This window comes from Ammospiza caudacuta, chromosome 2 (genome assembly GCF_027887145.1).
Source record: "Ammospiza caudacuta isolate bAmmCau1 chromosome 2, bAmmCau1.pri, whole genome shotgun sequence".
Lineage (NCBI taxonomy): Eukaryota > Metazoa > Chordata > Aves > Passeriformes > Passerellidae > Ammospiza > Ammospiza caudacuta.
Window position 1 is genome coordinate 103,403,930 of NC_080594.1, and position 24,063 is coordinate 103,427,992.

The window sequence follows — 24,063 nt, forward strand, 5'->3', positions numbered from 1 at the left end:
CCTCCGGGGCTGGGGACACTGAGCATCCCCAGGGACAGCAGGGCAGACTCACGGGGACACTCCCAGAGAGCAGAGGATTCTCTGAAAAGGTGTCCTAAAACTTCTCTGTGCAGCTTTAAGAGAGACATCCACTGTGCATAGGCACAAACAACTTCACAGCATCACCTCCTATTTTACATATTCCCAGAGGCCAGCTGCAGACAGATGTGCTTCCACTGATTGGCATCGTAGTGCACCAATGATTATTAATCAGCAGACATGCTGCAGGCTAAAAGTAAGTAAATGGCAAAGGAATGTTTAAATACAATTTTTTCCCCTCCAAGAGTATTTGAAAGATATTTGAATTAGTATTTGAAGTATTTGAATTTTTGCCAATTTCAAGTAATATATTGAAATCACTTCTGCTTTTGGAAATAATATTTCATTTTTCAGGTGTCAGGGTCTCTTTTCCCAGCCTGGCACTTGAACAAGGAGTCAGGGCTCTTCATTTCTCAGTCTCAAGGTTGTTTATTGTTCCTTATCTATAAAATTCTTTCTCCTGTCCTGACGAGGTCCATCCAGCAGGACAGTCCAGTCGCTCTGCCTGCCCCCGGGGGGTGTTATGTCTTTATACTAAAAACTACATATACAGTGTTTACAATTACTTTCCAGTACCTATCACCTATGTTAGAAAGTGAGCCTCTACTCTAAACCAGTCTAAAAGTGCCAACATCACAGCAGAAGATGGAGGCTGAGAAGAAGAAGGAGAAAGGCTGGACATGCCCAGTTCCCTCCATCTTGCCCCCTGAACCTCCATTCTAAAAAAAAAACCAAAATCTACTTTTTCACCCCATGATAAATTCACTCTTATTCTACTTAACTGTCGTGGCCTGCAGATCTTCATCTAAGGTTGGTATCTTGTTCCACGGGTCATAATCAAAATCACAGGTGTTTTGGGCTCTGTGCCAGGGTCTCTGAGCCCCCTGGCAGGGGTCTTGGCTGCTCAGGACAGCCAGAGGGATGTCCTGTGTCCTGACATTCAGGTATCAAATGAAGATCATTATTCTTTCTTTAGTGATACAATCTTGTTTTTAAGACAATACAAATTCAACTCTTTTCTGCCTTCCATATAACACAATTTTGCAAACACTTTTGTAATGGCAGGGTGTTGGAAATGAGAGGCTCAGCACAGTTTACTGAGGTAAGATTTGCTCTGACTCAGAATAGAGTGGGAAGGGATTCCTTCACAAAGGTGAGGTAAATCAATACACATCACCTGCAATAAAAATACGAATTCTACAGCGATAAATGAAAAGTAAACCCTGTTCAAATGTATAAGAAATTACTGATTTTTTTTGTAAGTAATCTGAAGTAACAACATTGTTTAGAACCAACAGATGCCTTTGAAGCATTTGATCAGGATCAGCTGTCTTGTAAAACTTCTTAAGCTAAATAAGAGATTCTGTTCTAACATTACAATCTGCCCAAGACCACAGATAAAGTATATAAAGAATGCCACAAAGCAATGAAGCTGATTCCTGAATTGCAGTCTCACAAATCATCAAAATCACCTCAAGGTACCCTACAGCTAGCTTTCTGGTGGCCTAAAGTTTCTGTCCTTCACCTTTCAGACTCTTAAGATAGCTTATGTAGCTTAACTACATTCATTATTCCAGTCTCACTTTTTCTCTTGATAGCACCTCCCACAAGGATGATGGTGATTTTTGAGTGGAAGGGTAATGGAAAAAGAACTCCTCATGTTTTGGTTTGAATACTTGAAATAATTTGGTAACTCCTTCTGGAGATGTTTATTTGAATATCTGCAAGCACTGTGTAGCTTTCAAGCTACTCTTTGTGTCTAAACCTTTGTGATAGAAGTTGTAAACATGAACTCCTAAGTGTGTCTTTATTTCTTTGTTATGATGTTAGAAGATCTTGAACGTAGACTGGAAAAAGACCCCATACAGTATTTCTGCTACAACCTGAAGAAGAAATGGTGTTTCATTGCTCTGAAATGAAATCTAACTTTAATGGATTCTCACAGTTCACAACTGAAATCTGATTTTAAATTCTAGCACACCTTTGGCATTCAAAGCACAGGTGTTTTAGTATTTGTTCAGTCAATCCTCAAAATGTGCAGTTTGCCATGAAGATATGCAGCCTGAAATATCATTATCAATGACTACAACAAGCTGTACAGTGCTACCTAGTTGAATATGGGCACATTATTGGCCAGCTTTACTGCAAACAATTTCAAATAAAATTGAAGTATCACATCTATTGCCAGTGTAAATATAAAATAAGTAGGAATGGAGACTGAAATAAACAGTGACTAACTGCAGAATAAATGCAAGCCTGAATTTATTGCTTTGTTTAGAATGTATTAGCTCTCTGCCTTTACAACTTCAGAAAGGCATCCAAGTTGTACCTACCAGAAAGTTACAGTAATGGCTGATAAAAGGGTGGGCAGAGGAGTAGAATATTTGTGAATCTAGATCTGTGAAACCCACTAACTCCCCTGCTAAGACAAAAAAAGCAGGTTCTGGATCATGACAGGGATGTGCAGACCTTGGAAGTTCTCAGGAAGCCTCCCCACTGTCTTGGATGAGGTCTAAGCTAGAAAGTGTAAGAGGTATAAAAATGAGTTCAGGATGAGGGGAGGGGAGGCAGTGGAGGCAGGAGGCATTGCACTGGATTCCAAGTTTAAAAACTGACATGCAGAGGGAAAGGGTAGTTAGGGTTTGCACACAGATGAACCAACACCTCCCAGCCAAATGAAAACAAAATGCTGAAAATCAAAGATTCCGTGATATTCAGAAGAGAATATTCTAATTTGTTTTAAGTGTACAGCTGCAATGCTGGCATGGGGGTTCATGGAGTGGGATGAAAAATCCATGTTAGGAGGGCATGAGAGCTAGTACTGGGCAAGGTGATGGCTCAAGAATGGCACACAGCAGTGTGAGAAGGGAATTCTCCATGACTGAGCTGTATCACTGGGTAGGCTCAACATGTGTATGAGTGGTTGATATGCAACAAATTCTTAATAACTTCAAGAAAAGAAAAAAGCATTTCAGATGGTGTTAAGGGAATCATTACTACAACCTCAGGCTATCCACAGTCAGATAAATCATTCAAATCCTGGATCATTCCTACTGTTAATGTGTTACTGGTTTAGACATGCTACTAATTTATTGAAGGTTAATGTGGATTGTTGAAGAATTAAATTCACTCCAAGTGTTTTCAACAGCCAGTAAGAAAGAATACTTATTGTAGAAAAAATCAATTTCAACATGACAGGGTTCCTCTTTTCTTTATCCTCTTTTAGATTATAACATGACAATTTATGGAGAAAATACACCAGTTTGCACAAATTCCTACCTCTCTGGTGGGAAAGTAGAGTAGGGATTTATTCTTTACCTAAGTATTTTCCTATTTTTTTTAAGATTAAACACTTAATATTATTTTACTTGATTACTTAGTTATAACTTCACAAGATAATATATTCTTCATTGAGGAAAATGCAACCAGCAGGGATCATTTATTCAACCTATTTGATTATTTCTGCCAAGTCTACTTCATTATCCCTGTCCTACAAAATATAGGGAGAAGTTTTAAATTTAGCTATTTCTTTCTGAAGGAAAATACCCCTGTACTAAAGGATGATGAATTTTATACACTGGGTCATCTATATATATGGTCTATAAATATTCAGAGCACATGTTTAAAAATTGAGCTGCTTTGAAATGAACACTGATATATTCTTTCCAGAAAATTACTAAAAACTGATCTGTAGCTTAAAAATTATGACATTTATTGGCAGGGTGATGTGTACTATGGAAGTACTTTGCATTGGAATAGTGCACACTGCAAAAGTAAGTGAGATAAAGATATATAAAGGTAGTACCTTAGGAACATTTTTTTTTCATTTCTGCATTTACACAAGCACTCCTCTGTCCAATGGCTGGTAAATTATGGAGTAAACTGAAATTATAAAATTCTTGAGTGTTTTAGTACAACTTTTACAACACAAACACCCTTTCTGAGTAACTAAATAGAAATCATGTACTTTGAAAACAGGGATATCATTGGGGAAATCAATCCCAGTGAAGTCATGAGCATTAGGTGATCAGCCATTATTCGCCACAGGAATGTGTAATTTCAGCTCTGCTCCTGTTGAGATCACAACTGCTGCTCTCCACAGGGTGGTGATTGTATTTACCCTCCTGTCACTAACCCACAAACAGCCTTTGGATGGGACAGTTGTTGAAAAGGCCACTCCTATGTACAACATGACAGCTACACTGACTCTACAGCTTGGGGAAGAATTCACAACCTAATGAATGTGATCACAAATGAGAATAATTTCTCATGGACACTGCATATTCTAAGGAAGGTCATGGGATCTTCAAATCCAGCAGCTGCTCTCCTGAACTATTCTACCTTATACTGACCCACAAACAGAAGCTGTTAAACAGGGAAGATTGTTGAACCAGCCTGACTGTCTTGTATTATTTCTCCTTACATTTGTGTTGAAAAATATATGTAACTCCAATTAAACAATTTTCTGTGCTTTCTCTGATGTAACTATCTTATGCAGCTGATTTGGGATTATTAAAACAGCTGGTATACTATCTGCATTCAGACACATCTGGATGATTTAATAATTAGAAGGTTTCATACTACTTTAAAAGAAAGAAAGGGGATTCTGATAAACCCCCCAGAAATTCACTCCTTCCTGGAAGCTTGTATGTTAAAAACTCATATCTAAACAGTGTTTAAAAATTCTAGTAGTATACTAACCTTCCCAACAAGTGCTGAATTTGCCTAAGTGAGGCTGAGAAAAGGCAAAATTAAAGCAAAACCTTAAAACGTTGTAGGCAGCATTAAAATTTATTACCAACAAGTAAAGTAGAAGCGTGAAAGAGCTTTAACTTCACAGATCTTATAAAATGAACAAAAAACTCTGTGCAGCTCATCAGCATAAGCAGCCATGAAGAGCAGGTAGAAAGCTCAGGTCAGGGCTGTGGAGAGGAAATGCTTTTTTCTGTGTTGCATAATTACCTGCAGCACTTGAAAATTTCATCTAGTTTGTTCATGACTTTTATGTGTAGATTCTGTGATTCAGCAGTTTGGGAAAGAACATATATCTGTTTCCTACAGGACAAAGCATGGCAAAGCAATTTTTTGCTTTGGTTTTTTTATGCATTTTAAAAGTGACTGTGGTTTTGGTTTTCATTATTTGATCACTGAGGCAAGGGGAAGAGAGAAGCATGAAAATACAGTCAGCAGAGGGAATAGTACAGACTTCACAGAAACAGCAGATTCCCACCAACCATACATTTTGGAAGCTTTTGGCAGCTTCTGCATTTCCCCTCATGCTTGAGAACATTTCAAAGGCAGGATTACAAAAGAAGACATGTTCACTTGGAAGCTGTAACTGGGGCTCTGGGGGGAGGGAAGGGGCAGGTACAGAGGCAGCGCACGCTGTTTTGAAGGACTCACTTCAAAGCTTTCCCTTTCTCCCTCTCTGCCAGGGAAGGATCACAGCGGCTCATGAGGCACCGCCTCCCCGTTTAGACAATAAGGAGGAGGATTACTTACCCTGAGACTGCTTCACCAACCTGTGCCTCTGACCTAAATACCAGAGTTAAGCACCAGGGTTCTGTGAATGCAGGACTCGAGGCAGGAACCGGACTGATACAAACCCGGCAGCCTTGGCTCTAACCAAGTGCTTTACAAACATACAGCTGCCGTCTTGCACCTATGAATTATGAATTTCTCAATATATTAATGGGATAAGTTTGTCACATACCACAAGTATGAGATCACAGGAAAGACCTAAGTAGTATCACCTCCTTAAAGCAGTAATTACCATGACTAAACAGTATCATAAAACATCCTCCTCTTTTGCTTTTTCCCTGGGAGGATTTTCTTGGCTAGAAACTCCTGCTACATGCTGGTATTCACCTTGTTCTTACTCAATGGCATGCCTAGAGTGCAGAAAAGAAAATACTGAAAAAAACCACAACCAAACATCAAAAAAAAGGAGACTTGGCAATAAGTAAATACTCAAATTTACAACTATTTGGGATTTTAAATCCTGGCATTGATTTTTCTTTCCACTGTTTAAAACTTCCTTTCTCCCAGGGCAGTAGAGAAGGGAGGAGAAGAAACTACCACTGTTTGAATACTCCTTTTGCTGAGCCTATCATCTTTGTTAATGGCCTGTAATGAATAACTCGCTCAGGGATAAACATGCTACCATTATTATTTTGTCAGCAGAGTCAGTATGATTCAGAAGAAAGCAGTCATATGACTGTCACAGTTCCCAAATTGTGAAAAGATGTGGGAAAACAAAAATTAGCAGCTGAGAGAGAAGGCCTAACTTCTACTACTATGAAGAAGTGGGCAGCCTGTGGCTGATTTGGAATACATACACACACAAAGTTAAAAAGGAAATATTACTGTCCAACAGAAACCTCTCTAGAGCAGACAGGTTTCTTTTTCCCAAGAAGCCTTAGAATGACAAAGAAAAATTACTGTAAGTGAATCTATTTATTACACCAACTTGGCCAGAAAAAACAGAGATATTTGACACACAATTCCTCTTAGGGTCTTAAATCATATTGACTTTAAATGTGCTAACATTGTAAGAGTGCATCCAGGCATGACAGTTCATACTTCCTACATCAGACTTCCTTTTTGCATATCTGTCTTTTGAAACATGTGATAAGAGAGTCATTGCTAATTAAATATCTGCACACAGAACACTGCCATGGCCAGAAGATTGGGACCATTCCTACAGATACCTGTCAGACACCACTGACATCTGCTGGTTTCCAGAAATTAGGCCTACTGGGGTCAAGACAAGTTGATTCTGGGCACAATTTTACTGTTTATCAAAGGTCCCTTTGTGTGAGCTTATGTGACAGGGTTCTCCAGCTCAGGAGGGAGGAATGTTTACCAGCAAGCAGCAGGCTGAGGAGATTATTACATGCTGAGAAGCAGCCTGTGAAAGTCTCCCAGGACTGGTAAACTCTGGAGACCAGTTGTTTTGTTAAATCCACCAGTACAGATAAATTCAGAACTCCAGGAGCCTGCTGGCTGTGTACAAAGCCACTGCACACATGAGTATCAACCATGGCCTGCATTAACTTGGATCATGCACAAACAGGTAGTGGTTGCTACGTGCAAACAAAAACCCTCCAGGATTACACATCCACACCTGATGAAGCAAAGAGCTCTTCAAAGGACTTTGTAACCTGCCTAGGAGCCAGAGGTCCCAGGGTGGGGACTGACCTCCCAGTGTAACACTCGTGACTATCCTACAGAGGAGTCATCAGCGTTAGACAGTGAATGTGGTGGGAATAGTTATCTGCTAGTAGTAGCAGCTTTAGTAGCAAAAAGCCTTCTGTTCCTTGGGATGTGTATGTTTCAAAACTTGATCTACTATCATGGAAAGGGGAATTTATTTACAGAATCAAACATCCAACTATTTTATCAGTTATTTCTTGGCAATACTAATTCTTCCATAACTAGGACTGCTGCTGCCACTGATTTAATTTCTCAAATGACTTGTTCAGAAAAATACTTGCAAAACCCACTTCATGCAAGATCTCACTTCCAAGACTTTCTTGGAGGCCCAGAAAATGGGACTCCAACAGCTCATGACAGAAACATGCTTAGCCAACTTAACCATTTTTCTAGTCCATGCAATTTAGACTTCTCATTTGAACACCAGCATGTACAGACATTAATCATCACGAGAGATCAAATAAGTAGGTTAACACCTTTAGTTGCTTTTACCTCTGAAAGGTAAGTTTAGGAAAGCAAATACCTCTAAACAAAATGTCTGCTGCTGCCACTTGAAGATAAGATTCTAGAGAGCCTGAATCTTTGTTAATGTCTGCTCCATTTTTGCCTTATCCCTGGCCAAAACCCACACATATCAGCAGAAACCTTTCAAGTGTTTCCAGGAGACCTTTAGATTTTGGCACATAAAAGTAAGGCACATATGCAGTACACTGCATCACTACCACTGAAAGTTGTACCATGCTATTATGCATTACTAGACAGTTGAAGAACTGCTCCCAGGAATCCTAGAGCTGTTAGGAAAGTGTTTAATGACCTCATCTGATGATTTACAAAATAAGCATTCGTGCCTCAGGAAAGTCTCTTTAGTAAGAACATGTTGTTACTCTTCTACTCTAATAATTTCACTTCTACACTGCTGTGATTTCACTGTTTGGCTCTTTAAAGTAACAACTCCATGGAATTAGAAACAGCCAACATTTGTGTTTAGCAGCTTTTCCTCATTCAACAAAGAGATGTGAACACAAATGGAAGTTTCTCTTTAAAGACAGACAGACCAACAATAGTTAGTTATGAGAGCAGGCTGCTATGTGCTGACAAAAATCAACTGCTGGACTGTTTACTCTGCTTTGCAAAATCTCCTTCAATTGCCCTGGGCTGAACAGGAGCTTTGTTGCTCTGAAGGTTTCTGCTCACATGGCTTAGCAAGGTCCTGCCCTTAGCTGCAAGGTACAGGATTGCCCCTTGAGATTTTTTGCTTCATTTAAGTGTTTTTAATCAGGAACTTCTGGAAATTTCAGTGACAACTGACTGCCAAGGCCTAACAACAATGGGTTCTTAAGCTTTGACTATTGCCTGACTGTGGCTTAACAAAGAAAGAATTGTAAAAAACCCTCAACTTTGTCATCCAGTAAATACTGAGATCCAAATACCCATGACAATTTCTTAATACATTGTTGGAAGTTTTCCTTTTTCTGTAGCTAAAAAGGAGTAATTTAATACTTTGAGTGTCTCAAAAAGGAAGCTATATCACTAAAGTGGGTTAAGGTTACAAAGTACAGCTCTCTCATTTACTGTTTTTCTAGGCAATGTTTGCATTTAAGGTGCACCAGTTTACTCCTGTTGCCAGAATGAGAAGATGCCTTGGACTGAAAAACATCACCACTTAATGCTTCTAGAGGACATGCATACAGAAGCTGAACTTTCTGATGAGACAAAAAGAATTATTCTGAAACATCAGTATACCTTTGAGTTAATAAATATCTTCCACTTTTCCTACCAGACTTTTATTGTCAGAGAGAGATCATGCTGGAGATATCAACTATTAACTCTGTTTGCAGAGAAAATGAAAAGCAAAACTGACAACTTCAGAAAAATGGTGACAAGAAATAAGAATGTTTTACTTACATAAAGCAGAGATAAAAGGAAGCAAATTACTGTGATTTGGGATTTTCTAATCTCTCTGCCCCTCAAGAAGCTAGTGGGAAAAATTTGATTAGAAATTACTATCTCAGTAAGCACTACAGGCCATTCTCTTCCTAGAAGCATAAGCAGGATATTTCTCAAGCCAGCAAAAGGAGGAATAATAACAAAGTTGCCCAATATTATTTGAAGTACTTGAGATAAGCCAAAACCACTGAGCAGCTAGCATCAGCAGACAATCATCTGACTCTGGGGTTGAGCAAGCCAATCTCCTGACTCTGAAGCTGGGTTAACATCCAAGGAAGGCCAGGATTTACCAGTGAGACTAGCCCTACCACTGAAGCGTGTGGGAATGGACCTCTCAAAGCTGAAGCAGCTTTATCATGTAATGAATCTTCATGAGTTCTTGAAATTTGGTTAAGAGGTCTGATCTGGTTCTCCACCTCCAATAAATACTCCATAAATCTGAGGCTGGACTCCAGAACAGAAGGCTCAAAGGTACAGAGTTCTGTTCCTCAAGTGGTCTCACTAGAAGTTATTTAAAAGGTTTGACCTATGAAGATAAAATCTCTTCTTTGAATTTGTCCATAAACTCCATACTCAAACTATGAATTACATTTGGTTGTATAACCTAAATCCTTTCTATACCTGCTTTAAGATTTCTAAAAAGGGCTTACATTTGACATGTATAAACAGTCATGTTTCAAGGTTCAACAGAACTATTTCAAAGAGAACACACACATTCTTTTCTTTCTAAAATAGTTATTTTATAGTCCAAGAATTATGATTTTGGAGTAGGAATTATTAGAAAATACCTTAAAAATATATTTTCAATATCTATAACAAAATAACGACTCAATATTAAATTCTTCCAATAGTCATCAATTAAAATACCAGTATTTATCTGTAGAAACAACACAGAAATGCTATAGAATACACAGCAGTATAAGTACCCATGAAAATATAAATATTATTTAATGGTATAACTTTAATAAATTTTTTTTCAAAATAAATTTAGTCAATAGTTTCTAGGACTTGGCCAGTCTCCACACAATCATATCTGAACTGAGCTGAGCTTCTGCTATTTTCAAAGCAGTTTTCTGGTACAGGGCACCATTCAGTGTTTGGTTCATACTTTGCACACTCTCTTCCCTCTCCTTCTGAAGCTTCTTTCTGAATTGCTGGACTCCTTCCTCAGTGTCCAGTAAAGAAGCCAGAGGAGCATTATTGATTTTCTTGCCAAACTCATTCCCCCACGTCCAACTGTTTCCAGCTTTAGTTTCTTTTAAGAAAAGAGAATTCTTCAAGGTGAGTATTTCCTTTTCCAGAGCCAGTGCTAACTGTTCAGCAAGTACTGCTTTGCTTCCAGATCTCAGGAATTTTACACTGCAGCTTGGAGGGAGAACTCTAGTGAGGCTGTGAAGGCACTGGAACAAGACAGTCAGATTTCTGTAAAACAAAATTATGATGGTGTCAAAAAAAAGGATACTCTGTAGTTTCTACCTATCACAGAAACATCCTAGCCAGGTAAAAGATCAATCCAAACACAGGAATCAAAGATACAGAAAATGCAATCACAGCCCATAAACATGGGGCTCAGTAACAATTAACAAAATGAGATCAAAAGTGAATAGTGAATAGTCAAAGTGAATAGCAAGTAAAATCACCTTTCAATAGGAATAAAAGTCTTAAGAGTTAAAATTTTACTGATTGCTTAAACATTTCATAGAGGAAATCAACTCCTAATTTGAGGAAAAGACTGAACCCCATTACAAAATACACTCTTACCAGTTACACCTTTTCTTTTTTATTTTAGAGCTTCAACTCTTCAAAACAGCAACATTTGTCAGAAGTACTGACAAATATCCCAGAAGTACTTTTTATGTTATAAGCCTTAACCAGCTAAGTCATGAATTGTGGCAGCATTACTAACTTGTCTGACCTGGCTTAGGAAATATTTGTCCAAGAATCTGCATAAAAAAGGACACCAGTCAGACTCTTCAGATTATTTCCTTTTCATAATCAAGGTAGATAGGAAATAACTATAGCAGAAACATGTTCAAAATGAGACTACATTTGTATTGCAATGCTAAACTAAAAAATGACCTAGCAATAAATTTAAATTTAATTTAACTTGGGCTTTGTGGTTTGGTTGTTTTTTGTTTTAATATTAATATGTAAGTATTTAATATTTAAGGTTCTTTTAAAATTAACACGTTTTGAGGAAAAAAATTAAAAATCACACATTATCGTACGAATAATGTAAGAAAAAAAAATATAAAATTATGATGCAGCCAAATGAAGAGAAGGAATAGTACCAAGCAGGTATTAATGGAGACTAGACTTATTTGTAATTCAATGGTCCAGACTAGACAAAATGAAACAAGTCAGTTCAGGTTCTGCCATAGTTCTGATCTGAAAACAGGTCTGTTATTGGTGACTGTTACCATATCAACATATTGGCAGCCTACTGGTTATGATCCTGGCTGCTGTTTATGGTACCAGTAAGAAACAGCACAAAGATAAAAAAGGGTGTCTGGAAGATGAATATAAGCTATGCTCTTCAAGTGATTTTACCTGCAAAATATTGTTAGAACTCCTTCAAATGGATTTTTCAGGGCCCAATTAAAAATTGTACCATGGATATTTCCTGCTTTATGACAGAATATGTTGTCCTGGCATTCCTTAAAGGGTGTGCACTCCATTTCTCCCAGTAACCATGAACTGACTGGAGTCAGTGTGCAGTCACAAGACACAATCTGAAAGGAGAATCTGACAGACACTGCAAGGACAGCAAGTATATCTTCCATGGAACCTGCAAGAAAATACAGTAGAAAAAGGTATTTGAACTAAATATTTTGGTCATGCTGCATGCATTAAATGAACTTGATTTTTGGCTCATATTCCCAGTTTTTTTGTGAAGGATTTGCACCTGACTTCAGGCATTCTTTGGCAGTTTTCTTCTCACCTAAATTCTTATCCCTACTTCTGTCAAGCAAAACAGCTGATTAATGGAGCACCACCAGTATAATGAAAGCTCTTAAGATAAATATCACCTTGCCAAAAGAAGACTATTAATAGCCTGTGATAGTAAGATGACATGTTGGCTTTAGCAGTGACACAGCATTAAAGGAAGAAAAATTAAAATTCATTGCAAACAATAAAAAAGATATTTCATTACCTGAGCAAAAGCCCAGCTCAAAATCAATTCAATCAGGAATATTGAAAGAAATGAAAATAAATTACCCTAATAGATGTGTAGATGAGGAAGAGCTTCAATTACTTTGGTATTTTAAGAGGTAGTAGTATGTCAGAAAAAAACTTCTGTATCTAATTACAGTATCTTATTTATAGAAAAAACATAGGCTTCAGCATTCTGTACTCAAACTTATCTTCAAAATTATCCTTTCCAGATACCCTTCATCACCAATGCTAGCAAAACCTTACAGCAACTCACTAAACATTTTTTCCAATTTGAAAAATGTTCCATCCCCTAGTTCACCCAGCTTTAAGTCCCAAAAAGTCTGTACAGCTTGTGTTGAGAAAGAAATTTAGCTGGGCACCACCTAGAGTAAGCAGAAGCATTAAATATATATATTTATAAATCCAAAGTATGTAAATCCATTTACCTGTACAGTAACTATTATCCCTTAGCATCTTTATTGAATATCTGCCATCTGAAATATCTTCCAGACTTAACAAAATTTTCCCACAGAGTACAGTAATCTTTTTGCTCTGCTGTAAATCATCATTCTGATGGTTTTGCTTCCTGGCATGCAGAAGAACCACACAGCACACACGATGAAATGCCAGTAGTGGTGAAAGGCTGGTGACAGCAGTGACTGTCTTTGCTCCATCCAGCTGAATCCTTGAAGATCTCTTGGGAAATTCTTTTCTCAGATCATTCTTGCTATGCAAGTCCAATTTCATCTTTTTTGGAGGAGGTTCAATTTGACCTGGGGAGACTGCCAATGCTGAGAAGGCTTTGTTCAGCTTAATGATTTTACTTTGACACTTGATAATTGGAGAAATCGAAGAGAAGTCTTGATCCATCACTAGAGATAAGCTGACATCACTCAGTGACCTGTGAAAATCCATACAATATGACTGCACTCCCAGTTCACATTTTTGCCTTCTGACAAATAACCACAACTCTGTAGACTTAATATAGACATTTAAGACATAAATTCCAATACCATTCCAGGTTAAGTCATAGACTTTGCAAAGAGGCCAAGTCCTTCACATGACTGTTTCATATCAACCAAGTATAAAGATTTTTCAAAATGTGGACTGAGTTTTTGAAGAGCTTCTAGAAGTCAGACACCCCATTTCAACCAAAAGAATTTGAATGTTTAATTCAGTCAGAAAAAGCTGAAAAGTCTACATAACCTATAAAGATACTCTGACATTTATGGATTTTTTTTTTAAAGATTTGACTTTCTTTTTAAGAAAAAACTGCAAAAAATATCAATTCTGCCCTTTTGAGGACTAGAAGCTCTTCTGACACTCTACATTTTTATAGATATTCAAACAAAATTGAATGTAGAGTAAAATAAAAGGTTTAAGATACTATTACCTTGAACATGCAGCAATTTCCTGAAATGTATGAAGTACTTTATTTATTCAACACAGGGCTCTTTCAATGAAATCCTAATATTACTGTTCCAGATCCTCTCTCAATGAATATATTATTCTGTCAATCAATTCAATCTCAAGATGTCAGTGACATTTGAAAATCTTATAAATGTCTAATTTTCTTTACAGAGAAGTATCACCACCTCATAAATCAACCTGTGATATCGCTGCAATCTTGCATTAGTAGGAATCACAAAAATAGTCAATAAAGAATTACAGTGTTGGGGCTGAAGATAAAGCAAGTCCTTTTCCCCACAAACACAGGTTGTTGTGCACAGTACTGAACTGGAGCTCAGAAGACCCAGGTTCTGCTGCTGGCCTGTCAGGTTAATCTTGGACAAGTGGCTTCTCCACAGATCTTTTGTCAACTCTAAAAATGTGGGAGAGGGCTAGACTGCTGCTGGTTTTTAAAATCTGCTGAAGATTTCTGAAGTTATAAAGGAATAAAGCATTTCACTTAAAAAAAAAAAAAAAAAAAAAGCAAAGGCATCATCATCGAAGCTAAAAGAACAAACTCTAAAAAGGCAAAAAACAATCTTTTGCCTCAGTGGCTCTTAAGAGAGGCTGTCAAGAGGATGAGGTTAACTTTCTTGTAAAGTTACAGCAACCTGACAGCTGAGGAAGAATCCAGCCACAGCTCCAGCAGAATGGCCAGAGGGCCCAACAGGTCAGCTCCCTCACAGCCACCTGAATGATTTCCAGTGGCATCAGCAGCCTTTGAGCTCAGCCTAACACAGCCTCAGCTACACTGCCTGTGGGAACATGGGTCGAAAGAGAAGTTCTGACTCCACCAAAGTTTACATTACACAATTCATGTTGTAATTTTATATTTTACGTAATCCTTTTTTTTCACACTGTTTCAATTTAGTTCCCTCTCTGTAAGATAAAATGACATAAGTGGTATTTACAACTAGAGTAATTAAAATAAATAGAATAAACAAATAATTTCAAAGATGATAAAAAAACCCAACCAAATTATTTTGAAGGTTTAAGTATTGTATGGCTGATTGTTCCACATAAATTACACAAAATACAAGCTGTGCAAGCATTTTGATTAGGTACTTGACTAGAAGAGTTCAATTCAAAAGCTAAGTACTAATTAGTTGGTAAGAGAATTTAATATATTTTCTTTTGTGCTTCTTGAAGCAAATCAATTAGGAATGGCAAGTAGCTAACAGTAAAGCATCAGGAACCAAGTTAAGCTAAGACAGACCTTTATTTACAGCACATACTGATGTCAGCATTGCTATGTCAACATGGACTACAAAGAGCCATAATTTTTGTCAAAGAAGACTCTTTCGTAAAAAGTCTCCAGTAAAGTTGCAATTATACTCACACAACTGATTTCTGGCTGTATAATGTATTTTTCTGCATAGTGCTAGAGAGCAAGCAACCAGTAGCAAAAATACTGACAAAGACATATTTGAAACACTTTATATGAACATGTTCAACATGAGAAAGTTCAAATTTACTGCAAAGCTTAACCTACATATTCATTTTCTATAAAACTACCAATGAAATGATGGGATAAGTGTATATACTCACAAATAAAATGATTCAGTTAGTTTTACTCCAACTACCAGGCTGTCACCCACAACACGCTGCCACAATTCCTCTGTGAAGTGCTCTGGAACTTCAGATGCCAATGGTGTCTCTTTACTGAGAGAATCAGGAGGATTTTCTTCATCATCCCAGAGAGAGACAAGGCCTTCCTTACAGAAAAATGTGAGTTTTAGATAAATTAAGCAGAGATTTTGGTATTTTTATACTGCATTACTTTGTGTTTTACCACAAGTGACTGCTGGAACAGTTTTTAAGATACATACAATGAAAGAAATATATAAACTAGTTTATTCTCTACAATAAATATAATTGAATTTTCTTAAAACACATTATATCATCATGTAAAATACAACTTATTCTCTCCTTGCAAACATCATATGTCAAAATCTTGACCTGTCATACAATTAATTGTCCAAAGATATAAGGTGCTAGAATTTATATGATTGCATTTAATTGCACAATACTCTGCAAACCCAGAAAACCTGAAAGATGCCACAACAGTAACTGAAAGAGATCAACTCCATTTCAATTAAATGAGGTTTCTTTTGAGCAACATATTAAAATAAGATTTTCCCAACCTCCATCACCTTCTCAGCCCACAGTTCACTCTGCCCCCATTATAAAATCAATTTTGCTCACACAGTTCTATGACAACTCCCTTTTTGTAACATGTGAGATTTCAGACAGATATTCAATATCTAGGCAACTGTGGCAATTAGAACTGTACGCTCCCCTCGTGTTTGTCACTAACTTTGTAAGAGGTTACTCCTCCATACCACTCAGTTGTCAGGAGATATTGTGCACATCAATTTCAAGTAGAAACAACTAAATTTACTCCTAACTACATATATTGGCAAGTTAAGAAAATGAACCAGACTTAAATAGCAGATTAATGAGTTTTGATAGTGGTAACCCCTACAGGCAAAAGGGACAAGTGGTTGATAGTAGCACCCTCTACAAATGGCTTGGCAGAATTCAGAAGTGATCTGGCCCATTTCCCGCATTTTACCTCTTTTGAGTTTGGTAGAATATGGGGTCTTTCTTCAACAAGATCTATTAATGCTCTGCAAGACTCAAGAATGACCCTCTTTTGGAGTCCTAAATGCTGCTGCAGCTCTCGAACAGAAGTCCAACCAGCCTGTAATAGATAATCATTAGACTACTGCATATAAGAAAAGATATTAAAGCTATCAAAATATCTTTTCAGCTTTCCATTTTTATGCAAGAATCACAAATAGCATTTCTAAAAAATGTTCAAGTCATGCTACTCTGTTGTTAAAATATGAATCTCAGAATCTTGGTCTTTCAATATTAAACCTAAATATTAAGGTAAACTTAATCAAATTACATATTCAGATATATTTCCATAGATATATTTCTGAGTGATATCTTTCATTATTAATCCTGCTTCACTTTTTCATGGAGAGCAGTTTCATCTTCTTCTCAAGATTTATGTTGATTATTGGTCAAGTAAATATACTGAAGAGTTGACAAGCAGACACACATGTTGGCTATGTCTTTGTTAAATAAAACACAATGAAAAAATCCCCCAAAAAAACCAACCAGGGCAAACCAACCAAAAAAACCCACAAACCAAGCAATAAAGAAAGAACATCATGCCAGCTTCTCAGGTTTTAAGAAAGCTCCTCAAAAGCTATTATCTGCAAAGTAACATCCTGAGAAGTCCAATGCTGTCAAGGAGAGAACTGAACTCTGGAATGCAAAACCAAACTTCCCTCTTTACTCATCCCCTCAGAAACACTCCCCCAAGCACATAACACACATAAATCCATTATAAGCCCAAATAAAAAAAGCAGATCTTTTAAGTGATGTCCTCTGCTCAAGCTGCACTGGCAAAGGGCATTTAGACCAACAGCACTCATGAAAAGTTTTGCAAAAAAATTATCACCTATCCAACTGTGCATCTAAGCACCAGATTCCAAGCAATAATCCAGGGCCAGACTTGACTCAAGAGATGAAAATGAAGATGAGTCTACAATACTTCCCTAATTTAGGTCATCAGAACACTAAGCCATCATTCACTTTCATTGGAGCCAATTCCTGAATAAACAATTGAGAACCAGAAAGCAAATGGAGAAGCATAGATGTGGAAGCAGTCAAAATGGCCAAACCTTCACTGTTGTATCCTTGCCAACCAATCTGGCTTTTGCAAGCCCTTTTTCGTCCTAGAGCACAAGAAAAAGACCTGAATTCCCCCACATAGCAAACCCAAGACTGAGTTGTGTCCCCCTCTGTCACAAGTGACAGGCACATCCTTCCTGCTGCATGCCAAGATGTACTGCACTACAAGCACCAGCAGGAGTTACAAGTTTTGTGCTGTTAAACCAAGAAAATAAAAGTAGATCACCTTAGAAGAGAAAATAAACCAGAACATAAAAACAAGGCAGTCCAGAGCCAAAGACAATAGAGCTGTGAGTAAATCCAGAATTAATAGTCCTTACAAAACTGTCAAGTAATGGGGGGAAGAACAGACCAGTGGACATAAAGACCCTTCTTTATTTCTGCCAAAACAATCAACTAAAACAATGGGAAACCCTGTAACCTCAGCTGTTGTAATGGAACTGCAGTACTCTGCCAAAGAATGTCTTCTCCAGAAGATACCAAAATACAAGTAAAAAAAAATTCAAAGGAGAAAAGGCTGGATTCAGGCCCAAAATAGTGTATACAAAATAAACATAGAACAATTCAAAATTGCTCAAGCTGATCTATTTTTCAACTTCACTGCCTGCAAAATGCAGTTATATATATTACTAGGTATAACTTAAATACAACTTACTTATCCAGTGGACTATATGCCATTCCTGCCAAAGTCTCACATGGTTAAGAAAACAGCTGTGCAGATGTAAAACAAGGGTTAAGCAACAAGGATGCAAAAGGGCTGCATCTGCTATTTTATCTTGCTCTAAAACACAACATTCCATGGAGACTGTGAAAACTTGATTTGATTGCAAATTTCTAGAACACCTGAATTTTGATGATAAATATCAAGAGGCACCACTTCAAGACTAAATAACCTTTGAAAATTCCCAAGCTAAGCAGAACCCATGCAGTATTGCTTCAAAACAAGCATCCTTGAAATTCAATTATATGTCAGATAATAAAAACCAGCAAGAGTACTTCACTGTTCAGCAAATATAATACACAACAATAGGGATTTCAACAAGTTAGCAACAGTGAGGTTAAAAAGAAATATCTGCACCTATTTCCAAATTCATAAGCTTGACAACTTCTAAAATTTACAGCAATAAAACACAGTAAATTTCCAACTGCTTACAATGCTTGTGCTAGCATATGGCTTTGAAAATTAGAGATTAAAAAGATCTAAAAGCACAGAAATGTTAGGTCTTGGGAAGGATTCTGTGTCTGTAAGAACTATATCAGCACACAATAGATAAAATATCCAACCAGTGGCTTGTTTCCAGCAGAACCAGTAGCAAGTGCAAACTAGATAATTCATTTCATCCTGACACAGATTCACAGAGCTGTACAGTTGGAAGCCAGTTGGAGTATTGAAAGAACAAAGTTATGGAACATAGAATATACAGCTGTCAATGGCAGGGTGGACAAGGTCATTAGATTCATGGAAGGAGCAGCCAATAAGAAACAGAAACTACTTTCTGCTTTGTAGAAGAGGAAAGTAATGTAATGAATGAGTAGGGCAAGAATGCAGCACTGAAGTCAGTTTTAAAATATGACTGCCAAAAAAGAAAAAAAATGCAGAAACAGAAAAAGATGCATTTGGAAGGACCCCTGCACTTCTGTTAAAGCCAATAGGCCTCTAACAGGAAAGCTGTAAAAAAGCAGGATTGGAAGGGACCTCAAGAGGTGTTCAAAATTAATCCAGCTTCTATTTTTCTTGGTCTTCCAGGAGTAAAAAAACCGTTTTGTCTACTGATCTCCAAATAGCTTCCATTTTTTGGATGATGCACTTTAGATATCTTGTTTGTCATTACAACTAGAAAAGTCTTTTCTTTTTCAGTCTTTTCCTAATATGTCCTCCTTTTATTTATTTATTGACTGGTAAACTATTGCCAATTCATTTGCTTTATTTTTAAAGGCTGGAAATAAAACTGCCACAATACCCTACTTAGTTTTCACTAATTCTCAAGTGACAGGAATAATTACCTTGTATCTAGTCTTTAAAGTACACATAGCAAATTAACAATAGCCTCACACCCTTGACTCAGTATGAGATTCATGTTCTCCCCTAAAGCTTTTTTGTTCTTAAATTATCTTCCTATTTGTCAATTATTACCCATTTGGCAGAGGCTAATATACACACCGCAGAAGCACTCACACTGATGAGTATGTTGGGTGAGAAACTCCCAAGTTTCCCCCAGTTTGTTTTATAAATGATTCTAGTTAAAAGAAGGATACATTTTAGCCTTATCTATAGTACATCTCAAAACTATCCTTATAAAACCCTAGTAACAGGACCATGAACATCAGAGGTGGTGAAATAACCACTGTCACCAATTGTGCAAATGCACTCACTGGGAACGTGACACTATGGGACCTGAAAGTTCTGTATGTAATGGGGAGCAAAAGAAGTAAACCTTCCAATTTTTTAAAGCTGGTATTTAAACATGAGGAGCTCTGATAAGACAGCTTCAGCACTATCTCAAACTTTTCATTAAAATTAAGTTCGACCACTACAATTACCTAAATGCACTCATAACAACTGAGAGACCAGAAACACAGATTAGTACTGATTCAAGAATAAATACTTAACAATGTTGACCTTTTCCCTGAACCACTTCTTCAATAATAACAGTATCATTAGCCTCACCCTCTAGATAATGCAATGATACAGAACAGTAATTTACAGAAAACATGGAGGCAGCACTGTTGAGTACAAACCTGTAATCTTGTTTCAAGGGCTCGGACAGTAAGCAAACCATTCTCTTGCAATCCTTCTGCAGCAGGAACATCATGTTTATAAGTGATACCACTCTGAAAGAGGGAAAAAACAACATCAAAATCCTGAAAGAATTAAAAAACTGAAAGTAAGGTACAGGCCATTACACAGCATTATAAAAATCTGGGAGAAAATACAGCAAGCCAGGAGAATCACACTATGTCTTTTAAAAGCAAAATCCTATTTTCTGAAAGCAATTAGAATTTGATAGTACATAATGGAAGGACCCAATTATGAGAAGATAATTAACAAGCACTATGGCTTTAATTAAATTAAGGGTTCTTAGCCAAAAGGTAACCATTTTGGCAAAACTATTAAGTATGTAAAGCATTTTCAGCTGCATTAATTTCCCAACAGAATGTTGATACAATCAGAGAAACAAAATAACATCTTCAGATAATTTAAGATTACAGCAGGGAATATTGTATTCAAACTTCAGGGCATTTCACAGCACACATCCAATTTCACTTTGCATCAATACTTTAATGATTTGTTGAGATTTTTTTAATTTAGTAAGCACAGACTGAGTAGCTGAGAAAAGGCAAGCTCAACTTACTGCATAGTTGACCTCCCCAAGATCTGTTATTTTGAATGTACTTAACACGTCAGTATTGGAGTCATCCTTAAAAAGCAGTAACAGCTGCTCACTTCCAGAGCCAATAAAATCATCCACCAGAACACACTTCACTTTTTGCCATTTGGAAGCCACCTACAGTAGAAGAGGTTTTAAAACACATTTATTAGAATAAATCTTGTATTTGAGATCTCATTTTGGTGAAGCTTGCTTTCCATTGAGATAGAGCCTATTCAGTTGTGTGAAATACAATAATATTTAGAAGTTTCAAGCACTCACTCTCACCCCATCATTTACAGCCTATGTAACTGGGAAAAATTAGCCATTTCTCTTTAAAGATCACTTTCCAGATTACAGGCTGCAGAGAAGATGACAACTTTTCAGTGTATTCAAACAGCTGAACAGCTGAATGTTGTAACATTTACTTAGAAGCAGTAATACCTGAAGATCAGTTAAAGGCATTGTACCTTTGATATTGAGAAATATCTTTGTTTCACAACAGACTATGTTTGAAAGTGAAAGAGAAATTTTTATAATAGTGCCAGCAAATAAATGGTACAAATTTTTATTTCCTGAGTTATAAAAGTCTTGCTGTCAGACTACTACAAAACAATAGCAGAAACTTTGTCTCTCCTCATCTTAAGAAACAATAGCCTTTTCCTGTCATTTTCATAAAACAACATTTTCTAGAAACAACATTTTGTTATTAGGAATTAAGGCTCAAAAAGCTTTGCTGTTCCAATAAGTAGTTTATATTTTGGAATGATATGAGGTTACTTCTAACACATACCATCCAGGCACACTCATAACTGCCTAACAACTTCAAGTTTTCACATTACTGCAGTTTTCCATTAGCAACAGAAGCTTTGGTCAGATTCATAAATGTATTACTAAATGAGAAAATACAAGCTTCGTTATCAGATATATAAGCAAGCAATGGAAGCAAAACAATGTCATACTTTAGACAGGTTATTTTACCAGCAGCAAAATTAATAAACAAACAAGAAATCTAAAGAACTTGAACATGCAGGCTTTTAGTAGCAGGACTTTCAATAAGACAATATATACAAAAAAGACTGCAGTAAAATGGAGCTGTTTAAAGCCAACAGTACCTGTAAGCTGTCTCTCCTCTGTACAACACAGCTATTTCCAGAGGCAAAAGACACAGCAAACAGCAAATCTCTGCTGCTGGTTAGAGCTGGTGTTACTGAACATGGCTTTTCATAAGGAAGGTCACAAACACCTTTAGGGACACCATTTTGGAACCAAACGAGCTGGTTCTTGTGGGTTATGGCAACAAGTGATATTCTGAGCTGTTTCCTCAGTCTCTCACTCCTGCAGACGTGGACAGAAGACACCACTGTGCTGTAGGCATGAGGCATGAAGCACGTGCCACTCAGAAACTTCTGAGATTGAATGGCATACCCAAAGAACTCACTGCCCCAGATGGCTCTGTCTGAAACAGAAAACCCATCTGGGTCCTCAGTCTCTGGCAGGCAAGCAGCTCTTATCCCTAAGACAACAGTGCCTTCACCCACAATTTCACCTGTCCACACCACACAAGAAACATGAACGGGGGCACTTTGAACCACACAGGTGTTGGAAGAGATGTAGAACAGCTTGTTGTCATGTCTCCACAGCAGTGATGGGCCAGCAAACAACCCGATGTCTTCTTTCAGCTCATAGTCCAATTTAAAATAAAAGGATGGCTCAAATTGGTTAGAACTGTGAAGCAACAATAAAAAGTATTTGATACTGTTCCGTTTTTTCTTCTTCAGCAAAATGCAGGGAAGAATAATCCCTGTTCTGGAATCTGTTGTGCAGCTACAGCAAATCATTTCAATTTTTGAGTGACTGGCTCCCACGCTGAATGCTCCAGAAGACTTCTGAACAAACAGCTTAGTGTCTCTGTTGAACACCATCCTTCTGACACTTAAATTCATTGTTTTATCATCTGCTTCCTCTGCATGCTTTGGTTTTGACAACTGAAATACAAGGACTTCACCGTTGTAGGACAAGAATTGATCTTGCTCATCCAGCAGCATCTTGATTTATCTTGATGTATGTCCCTCTACAAGAAAATCATATGTCCCTATTTCCGTCAGGCTTATTTCTGTGTGGAAATTTTAACTTTCTGGACATTTTCCACCTACAAAAAGCAAATAAGAAAAGAAAATTAAATTGTTTTGGGACAAGCTGAACTGAGCCTCAAAAATAACGACGAGTTGCAAACAAATAATACAGAAAAATTTGAGAATGAGGCCAATATGTGCTTTAATCTCACAGATTAATAATGAAGTTAAATAATTTTGTACTGAGAGATTTAACTAACCAAAATATTTCAGAAATGTTTCTTTACCCAAGTATGAATTCTGTGGTAATCAACAGCTGCACTGTGTAATATAAATGGACAGAACCAAGCCACACACTCACAATTCATGTGATTGTATTGAAGAAGCCACAAATATACTGAGCAGGCTGGAAAGCCACTATGCTTTGAGTTCTGAACTTAAAGAACCTTCTCTCAGGCGTAGTGCTTGTTAATAGCTATAATTTAGTTTTTGGTAAAATTATAAGGCCTCGAAGGAGAAAGTTCTCTGAAGAACCATCCAGACATTTTGCGGCCAAGCAGCCTCCCTCCCTCTCTCCCTCCTCGCCCCGAGAAGGCCCCGGGGACCCCGAGGGAACCGCAGCCGTCTCACCGAGCTCCACTCAACCTGCAGGACCCGCAGCGACCGCTCAGGCCCCAATACCGCTCACTCCCGCACAGAGAACGGGTACAGACAGGGGCAGCGACCGCGGCTCCGCGCCGGCGGGGCCGTGCCGCAATTCCCGGCCAGCGGAGCCACTCTGAACGGGGCCCCTTGAGGCCGTGCCGTTCCCAGCGGAGCCGTGCTGCTCCCACCGGGGCCGCGGTTCCCGGCCGGCGGGGCCGCTCTGAGCGGGCCCCTTGAGGCCGTGCCGTTCCCAGCGGAGCCGCGCCGCGGTTCCCAGCCGGCGGGGCCGCTCCGAAGCTCCCGCCGCGGGGAGCATGACGGGAGCGCGGGCGGGGGCGGAGCCATGGCTAGGGGCGGGGCCTCAGCGGGAGCCGTGCCCGGCAGGCCCCGCCCCCCGGGAGCCGCTCCATCCCCTTTTCCCG

At 38.1% G+C, this 24,063-nt stretch overlaps 1 protein-coding gene across 2 annotated transcripts; it reads right to left on the bottom strand.

The window, feature by feature from the left end:
* Window positions 1-10,163: 10,163 nt before the first annotated feature.
* On the bottom strand, window positions 10,164-23,825 carry FANCB (FA complementation group B). 2 transcript variants are annotated; one of them, XM_058800132.1, is made up of 9 exons: window positions 23,627-23,825; window positions 22,037-23,073; window positions 20,907-21,059; window positions 20,293-20,385; window positions 16,421-16,549; window positions 15,394-15,560; window positions 12,843-13,297; window positions 11,791-12,028; window positions 10,164-10,662 (listed from the first exon to the last, which is right to left on the bottom strand). In XM_058800132.1, exons 2-9 carry the CDS (start codon window positions 22,967-22,969, stop codon window positions 10,242-10,244), a joined length of 2,589 nt encoding a protein of 862 aa, XP_058656115.1. In that variant the 5' UTR covers window positions 22,970-23,073; window positions 23,627-23,825; the 3' UTR covers window positions 10,164-10,241. The 2 variants fall into 2 exon arrangements, with proteins under 2 accessions (XP_058656115.1, XP_058656116.1); XM_058800133.1 differs by having other exon boundaries at window positions 10,515-10,662; window positions 11,852-12,028.
* Window positions 23,826-24,063: the final 238 nt, after the last annotated feature.

Bases quoted from the DNA above. Each gene is read 5' to 3' on its own strand.
- FANCB (XM_058800132.1), bottom strand. From the start codon at position 22,969: ATGCTGCTGGATGAGCAAGATCAATTCTTGTCCTACAACGGTGAAGTC. The intron at 21,060-22,036 runs GTACTGTTGGCT...CTTCTACTGTAG, and splicing joins AGAGGAGAGACAGCTTACAG to GTGGCTTCCAAATGGCAAAA. The intron at 16,550-20,292 runs GTTTGTACTCAA...TATCTATTACAG, and splicing joins CCCTTGAAACAAGATTACAG to GCTGGTTGGACTTCTGTTCG.